Source organism: Anomalospiza imberbis, chromosome 6 (assembly GCF_031753505.1).
Source record: "Anomalospiza imberbis isolate Cuckoo-Finch-1a 21T00152 chromosome 6, ASM3175350v1, whole genome shotgun sequence".
Taxonomy (NCBI): domain Eukaryota; kingdom Metazoa; phylum Chordata; class Aves; order Passeriformes; family Viduidae; genus Anomalospiza; species Anomalospiza imberbis.
In genome coordinates this window covers 39,460,173-39,469,044 of record NC_089686.1, presented here as the reverse complement: position 1 = coordinate 39,469,044, position 8,872 = coordinate 39,460,173, and the positions used below count along the sequence as shown (strand labels likewise).

The 8,872-nt window shown below is 36.2% G+C and overlaps 1 protein-coding gene across 28 annotated transcripts in view; it reads right to left on the bottom strand.

Moving 5' to 3' along the window:
* Positions 1-2,324: 2,324 nt before the first annotated feature.
* Positions 2,325-8,872, bottom strand: part of MADD (MAP kinase activating death domain) — a 68,944-nt gene continuing 62,396 nt past the window's right edge. For all 28 annotated transcript variants that reach the window (XM_068193586.1, XM_068193596.1, XM_068193590.1 and 25 more), the window contains 2 exons: positions 5,240-5,286; positions 2,325-3,785 (listed from right to left, as the gene is read on the bottom strand). In XM_068193586.1, the coding sequence (XP_068049687.1) occupies positions 3,678-3,785; positions 5,240-5,286 (155 nt within the window). In that variant the 3' untranslated portion in view covers positions 2,325-3,677. The remainder of the gene's footprint in view (positions 3,786-5,239; positions 5,287-8,872) is intronic.

The following is an 8,872-nucleotide window of genomic DNA, read 5'->3' as shown; positions in this document are numbered from 1 at the left end:
CAAGGCGATCTGGGATGTAAATATTGCTCTTTGTGAGAACCTTACCTTCTATTTTCTACCTAGTTCTGAATTCCATGATAACAGGAGCCTATGCCTGACACTGGGGCAAGAGCTGATTTGTTGCCATTGCAGGCAACTGCATCCTTATTAGAAACACACTCTGAGCCAAAAGCCCTCTTCTGGCATAAGCAGCATGATTCTAGAAATATATTCAATATTTTTGTAATGTAAAGCTTCATAAGGCTTACAATCACAGCCAATTTTCCCATCCACTTTGATTACTAAGCTAGAACTTTAGTTGGAATTGCAATTCTTAATGACTTATATTTACTAGCAATTAAGCTTTTTAATACCCAGATGAACATTTCATCTTACTCTGCTATCCTGAATGCAGAGGATAGTAGGGATTATCTGAAGTTAGGAATCAGGGTGTAGGAAATTTTTACAACAGGTTTCATAAAGTAATGAGCTCTTTCCCTCAAGAGACCTTCAAAACACTTTTTCCAGACATACCCTTAACAAATATCACTTAATAAGTACCAGCATCATGACACTCACTGATGCTTAAATTTTAACCTTTAAAATGTGGACCCACTCATAATAGAAGTGAACACTGCATTCACAAATTAAAAAAAGAGCATTTTTGGAACATCACAATGAAGATCCAATAACCAGAATACAGATAAATTGGTAACTTAGGTTCTACTTTGAAAACTGCCAGAAAGACTACTCATAAATTCCAGAATTTGCAGAGAACATTTAATAACTATCACTTTGAAAACCAACTTCCACAAACAAGAAATTGTAGCAGAAAAAGAAACCTGTTCAGCCATAAGGAAGTTTTAAGGCAAGTTTATGTTCTTTTTCACATTTGTATAAGAGCCTTGGAAATAACACAAGCCTTAAAATAAAAAGGTTGCAATTTTGAAATTCTTAAAAACTAAGACACAGGCTCCTCCTAGTGGTAAAAACATAGGAATTATTCTTTTTTTTTTTTTTTTTAATTCTGGAACAATTTATAGTTAGTCTATTAGCCTAATTAGTCTGTTAGCCTTCCATTTGGTTCTGGAAGGTTTAGAGGCCTCTAAGTTCTTACCTGCTGCCAAGGTATTATTACCTAAATATCAAAATGAGTGGGACATAACTAAAACCACTTGCAAATCATTGTAACAATTTTTTTCATCCAAAATAAAGTTTATCTACCTCTTAATGCTTTGGAGTGATGGAGTGGAAAGGTGGAAGACTGTATTCTAAAAGATTTTTGCTTTTGTAACAATTTAAAATCCAACTTGCATTTGCATTTGGTATGCAGACAGCAGCACTGGGCATTTAGTGGTGGAAACTCTGCACCGCATGTCTTTGGCTCAGATGGATACGCTACACCCAAAATATCAAGTATGTGTAAGATTTTATGTATTTCAAAAATGTCCTCAGTTTTGAAGCCAAGTCTCACCTAAAGAGCAAAAGCCCAGTGTCTGCAGTTGCTGAGCTTGCTACTGATTCATCTCAGCCATGGAACAGCAAGCACTATATTTAGCCACACTTGTTCACTCAAAACAAATTCTGTCAAAAGGGACTGAGAGCCATTTTCATTATCAGGTCCTTTAAAAGTCTTATTCTGCACTGCTGTTTCTCATCAGCCTAAAGCTGATAGCTTATGTAATTTAAAAAGGAGCTGTATATAGTAAATGATGTTGTGCATTTAATAATCTTCCCCCTATAATTTTAAGTTGATTATTTTATTAGGCCTACTAACATAATTACAACCTAAAAATTGAAATGGTCCACCTCAGTGGGACCCAGCATTCCATAAATGGAACCTCTATTGTAGACCAAAGTGCTTTCAGTCTTAACTGTACTTGAAATACAGTAGTATGCAGAAAACTACAAATGCTAAAAATTCAGGTATTGTTGTGAGAAAATTTACGGTCTCAGAAGACAAAAGAAAGAAAATAAATTCAAACCAGGTTAATTTCATTATTTGCCAATTTCAGTTTTGCTTTTGTGTTAGGAAAGGATGAAAGATCGTTTATGTACCACTTCTACTTGCAAGCTTGCAAAAGAAATTTCCATATTTCAGATGTCTGTTTTCCCTATTCATGTTTTTCAAACACTTTTGTTTTAAAGACAAATGACACAGATGTTGTTTTAGAAGAAAGAAAACCCACATTATTTAAAGCTGCTTATGTGGAAAGAAATTTAGATTGTCCATTTAGAGTCTTCTCTTTTCCACAATTTCATGTATGTGTGTGACATATTTTGTATATAATTACATTTGTTTCAGAATAACAAATGATAGAAAAGCACAGGACAATGAAAACTAGTTGCTGGTCGAATGACATTTTATTTTCACATTCAGAGAGCTGTACAGTTTCTATAAATAGATGTGATACTGTTATATTTACATCATTCTCACCCATACTAGTATATTCCATTTTAAATGGTAGATACCCTGACCAAGCCAAAACAGGGTTACTTCTGGGTGCATTTAGTCAGGATTCTATTTCAAAACATACAATACATCAGTTTGTGTCAGAGCAATTTTTCGTGGTATTTTACATGTAACATTATTTTCTCTAGACAGTCTCACCTTCCAGCATCCTAAGAGCTTTCCAGACAAGTGCAATACAGTTCAAGAACAAAAACAGGATGCAAAAAAACCATTCATATCCAGCCTATTGAAAATAAGGAATGTGATGGATAACTTTAACTACGTGAGTTTCTTTATACATAAACACAATATTTTCAAGACCCCTTCATACAGATTGAAAACAACATAAAAAACAATAGTTTAAAAATCTGGAAACAGACAACAAAATCCTCTGGGCTTCTGAACATGTTCTGTAGATTTCTGTACTGTGCTTCTGCCAATAATGTTTCCAAGTTTTACACTGCCTTATTCATTTTCTAATCCCTGTGATTAACTGCTTTAGGGAGTGCTTATTTGCATCTGTGAACTCTACTGCTGGGGTAGCTACAAGTGTTACCTAAAATCCCATTTGAAAATCCACAGAACCCATGAAGTGTTGAGATTTTTTACACTATACTACCTTCAAAGTTTCTCTCTCCACTTGAGAAGAGATGGACCAATTAAATAACCAAACTTCAACTGTCACATAATATTTTAAGATTATGACAGCTAAATTGTTCATCTCTACCAAAAGGGACTGCAGAACTATGTGTCAGGAACACTGTGATGGTAATTAAAAATGAACAACACAGAAGAAAAACAACAAAAACACAACATTGAAACGACATACAGGACCAGGCTGCTTCCACTGCAGCACATACCCGAGAATCTGAAAGCAGAAGCCTGCAGTTGTAAAGTGATCAAATTGTAACAAGTACCACTAGAACAAAAAACAAGCAAACTCAAGCTGTTAGTCATCTTAACAAAAAAGGAATTTCAAAGGAATGTCCAGAATAAGTCACTCACAGCTGGATGCAGATGCTTAAAACTGTCTGATTAAAAGCTCATTTAAAAACTCCATTAAGGATGAATTCAGAAGGAGACTGAACAGGGAAGGCTTAGGTTTTTCTATGGGGAAAGACTTGCAGGGTCATACATAAATAATCAAGTTCTCATAAAAGACAGAAAGTGAGCTCCAGTAACTGCAGTAAAACTGGGAGTACTGCATATCAGTGTGCCAAAGTGTAGATATTCCCAAGTATCCTGATCAACTGGACACCGGTCGAGGTGGTTTGCTTTTGTTTTCTGCCTCTTTTCCACGAATTGCAGCCACATAAGAGAAGAGACACAGCACAGAGTAGCAGATCTCATGAGCCTACAAGAATTTAGAAGAGATACTGAAATTCAGATGAAGTGTTTTACAAAATCCATTGTACATTTGTATTTTCCTGCATGTCTTCCTTCATGGGACAACTACTCTGGCTACAGACAAAATCAGGAAAATGTGTCCCTTACCACCTTCTAACTGAGACGGAGAGAGAAGAAGAGCCATATAACAAACTAAAAAATTCCTTTGGGATAAAAACATTAGCTGCTTAACAGTATGATTTAATAATTTTGAAGAACAGTATGCTAAGCTAGAAAGTTGGCCAACTGGCTTCGGAAAAAACATTCTGCATATTTGCATTTGGTCTGTTGCATGAAATTACAAGATATTTTCTGGGAGGGGCTAAAGAGCTAACTAAAGTGAGGGTTCCACATAGCACTCAGTTTTACAATTATTTAACTGATTAACTGTGCTATTATTTAACCAAAAATCCTCTTTTACCATGTGGCTGGCAGAACAATTCAGTGAAGGTAAGACTTAGACTTAATTTATATACTAGTTCTAATACCAGCTGATCTGATGATCTTAAAAATTCTTGTCCTTTAAACTGACACTTAGAATTTTTGTAAAAGAAATAAGCTTAACAATGTTTTGCTGTATTACAGCACAAGCTAAAACACTTCCATAAAATACTTTTTTTTCCATTAAACTGGCTTTTGTTGCTAACAGATACAGCTATTTGCTTCTTACATAACACATATTCTAAGCATTTTGTTCTAAAACATTTACGGCTTCTTCAAATAATTTTGCTCTCTCTCCTCTTGAAGGACTGAGTTCCCATGAAATTACCAAATGTGCATACTGCACGTCAGACATAAACTGAAATTTCTGTTCTGATGATAATCATTGGTTTCTCTTTCTTCCTCGTGAGTACATAAAAGCCTGATCATCAGGCTTATATGTAAGTATCTAAGTATCATTATCAACTGTTGGTGTTCACAAAAAATGGTATAAAATCTGAACATTGTCCCAGAACAAGAACTCATGTATACAAGACAAATCAATACTTTTACTGTTCTCTCAATAAGTCATTGCTCATGAGGAGATGGGAATTTTTTTGTAAACTGTTAACAATCATTATATTCTTAGGAAGTAGTCTCCCATTCCATTGGTTCTATGGAGTAAGGGTTGTGTTCTGCACTGTCTTAAAATTAACAGTTCCACCAGTTCCTATTGTACTGAAGTTCAATGCCAAATTGGCAGCCTTTCATCTTTATCTGTCTTAAAAAAGGAAACAGTGCTTTCTGCACTACTGGTGAGTTCCTCTAATTTCATAGATCCAACAATCACTGAGTTTTGCTGTTTCCTCCTACTGAAAACATCATAAAGAGCAGCTGGTGTTTCACTGTAAATCCTGCAGTCTCAATGTAATTCTTTTCTCCACATGAAAATGTAAAGATACATCCTCTAGAGAACCACCAGAGGCATCACAGTAGACTCACCATTGGCGTCTTGTACTTGTGGCTCACCACTTCTTTAGTTTCAGGAACTAAAACCGGACGGGCAAGAGACAAAACAGAAAGTTCAAAACACGAGAGGCAAATGGGGAAGAATAGCACAATGTTCCCATGAGAAAGGGAAGGGAGGCAGACAGACAGCAGGTGCAGGTACAGGGCACTTCACTATCCCTCACTTCTATATACTTATACTTCTTTTCATTTACATTACATATATCCTTGGAAGACACTGGTTATGTCATAATAAATTACTCAAGCTGGCAAAAATTTTCACTGCCTCTGTTTGGCACAGCAGATATTTGATGGTTCTGAAGAGACTCTGGCTTTTCTCATATTACTTATTCCTGCTAGAGAGTAAAAATAATGAAAAAATATGCTTAATGACAAAATATGCCTAATGCCTACTACAATAAAACATAACCCAAAAATTCCATAGGAATTTGTCACTATACAAGTCCCAAAGATTTTACCCTTGAGATCTTCTCTGCTGAGCAACAGATTTCAAAAGAACTGTTGGACACTGTATACTGTATAGTAAGCTAGTGAAATCCAGGGGGGAAAAAGAGCTGAGGGAGAAATTTTTCTTAAGTTGAAGACTTTTCCAGCTCTATTTTAAGTTTCTCAAGATATTCTTTCTCCTGTATAGGATGTGTGTGATGGTATTCACTTGACATACTCACTGAAAACATTCATAGCTTTTGAATGAGTTGCCTTAAAATAAAATGCTGAGTTCAGTGACGTGTATTCCTAAAATACTAAGCTGGTTGGTTTATAGAAATCTTTATATAAAAAGATTAGGGCATTGATAAAAAATATCTATTATCCTGAAAATTTGCCCTTGTTCCATTGCACTGCCTCAAGCTGACAGAAAGAAAACTGGCATAATATAGCTAAAGGAAATTTGTCTTTTTTTCTCATTGTAGAATGCATAAAAAAGCAAACTGTAACTACCCCATTTGTGTGCAGTGCATCTGAACTGTGCCTTTGTCCCACACTCGGTCTGCAAATGTTGTGAACAGATACCATGGGAAATCACCAGAAGAGAACAAAGACCACACTAGAACATTCAACTGTCAAATTTAGAACATCAAAATCAGGAGAATACCAAGACCAACTCTGAGTACTTCCCTTCCAGCATAGATGGAATTTGCCATGAAATTTCTGTGTCACAACAAAAGAATTTAGAAGATGCAGTACAGAAATTATGCAAAACCAAATAATTCCAGGTTCATAGAGGAAGGATAAATGTTTTATTACACATAGTACTAGTGACAAGAAAAGAAACTGAGGCAGATGAGTTCAGTATGAAGAACCAGGAAAAGTCCACAACAAAACCTATCCATGCAGATGTCATCTCTTCAACTATGGTATGACACAGCTCAACGCTGGAGAGGGAGATGGATCACACTCTAAGGGGCCAAGAGTAGGCAGTGCAGACTGGGTTTGTGAAAGTTCTCAAAATATAAACCAGTACCTACTAATTCTCTTATGTCATGGTATTGTCATTCTTGAAAATAATCTATTGAAAAGTACAGAATATGATGGTAAAAAGTAATATTTTTGTTTTATTTTTCAACTCTCACTCTCCTTGGAGTTGGCAGTTGCATGAAGGGCTGAGAAACAAGAGAAGTGCACACCCAGGCTGCACTGCCCAGTGATACCAGAGACTAAAGCTGGGGAGATAAGGAGGTGCACATCCAAGCTACCTTACCCGTTGGCACCAGATGTTCCAAATTAACTCCATGTCACCAGGGGATAAAGGTGGGAGTGAGGCTGGTGCACAGCCAAATAGAGTAGGACTTTTACAGCTGTGTAAGTCTCACTGCCCACTGGATAACATACAACTGTTCATATACTCTTCAAAAGGCAGGAGGGGAAAGCTGTAAGGACCTTGTGCCACAAGGGAAGGAGAGAAGGGAAGCTGTAAAGTCCTGTATCATAATTGAGAATATGAAGAGAGGGAACAGGAGAGTAGCTAGGCAAGGTACTGTCTCTCCACAGTAAGTTGCCTTGTCTTTACTTAAAGTACTCCTTCACAGTCCTTCCAATGCAGAAAATTCTCCTGAGAGGACTGAGTAAGGAAGATTAAGAAGAGTGGGTTTGCATTTACAAACATAGAAGTCAAAGCACTACTACTACAGAATACAAAGAAAAAAGGAAGAAAGGAAAAAAGAAACTGCCCTCCCACAAAAAAAAAAAAAAAAAAACCACCAAAAAAAAACCCCACCACAACAAGAAAAAAAAAGTAAAGAAGTAAAGAAAAGACCCAAGCTTTCAGAGATTCAAGCCTCAAACTGAGAGATTAGCACTTTTCTTCTAACATTAGAAGTTATTCCTGATAACTTGAACTCTTGAACTGAGTGGATGAAGGGAGAAAATTAGGCACCATCCTGCAGCCTTTGGTCCTGTAAATGAAAATATGGTGCTACCACAAAATGAGTTTAGGGGAGATCACTTTACCTGCTGGAGAATGAAGGTTTTCATAGCAGCAGCGGTGAAGGGGCCACAAGAAAGTAAAGCACAAGTACACAGCAGTAACTCAAATTCCAGAGAGAAGAACCTTATATTTCCTCACTTACTTAAGTTTACACTTTCATTTTGGGACACAATTCCTGAACTTCTGCTTGCATCCTGCTCTGAAACCACAAGTCCAACTGTGATGCTGCCATCTAAACCCAGCATAAACACAAACAGACCTTTAATTTCCTCCTGTACTATCACTAATTTGGAGCACTGATGCTTGGTACAATCAAAATCTTGCATTTAAGTACTTCCCATCAGACTGGAGTTTGCACACTTGCACACTGGCATTTACCAGACTCTACCTTTCTAAGAGCATCTACTACTTCAATATGCTCCTACTAAAATAAATCTGATGGCAAAGTTTACAACGTTTAACACTAAATACCTTCATTCTTCTGAAGTCCAAGCAAGTCTTCGCTGAATGCTTTTAGTCTACTACTACCAAATATGTTCATTTATCTTGAACAGGACAGATTGTCATATCCTCCCACCTTTACAATTCAAAAAACAGCTGTGAGGTAGACTCTAATCTCGGCATAAGAAGAAAAGCTAGCTCCCCTGCAACATCCTCCTTTTTTTTTTTTCCTCTATATTAGCAGGATGGGCAAATTGTCAATCTCATTTGGTACATCTAAATTGGTTCTTGTCTGTGACCTCTATTTTGTGAGAGAGGACATTTTTAACTCAAGCAGTTTAATTTCTCAGTTTTTGCTTGTAGATTTCAACTCCCAGTTTATTTTTAATTTCTTCTTAAATTACCCTTTTATAAGTTCCATATGACAATTCTAGCTTTTGCTATAAGCCCTCAATTACAAAATCGTTTGTAAAAAAATAAGAAGTACTTTTTCTTACATTTATTACAGACATGATTTAGGGACTAAATGCTCTGTTACAGTCACCAATACAAATTAACTAGAAATAACCAAGTCAAACACTGTCTTTCTTCTTGTGCAATATACACAAACAAAGAAGTTCTTTGCATAAAACCTCAAAAAATTATCCAAAATTAATTTCTGATCCAAATAATTTCTTTTTAGTAAAGATTTCAGAAGCTGAAGCTGACATTCTTTAAGTTAATTTTATGGCTTCTTAATT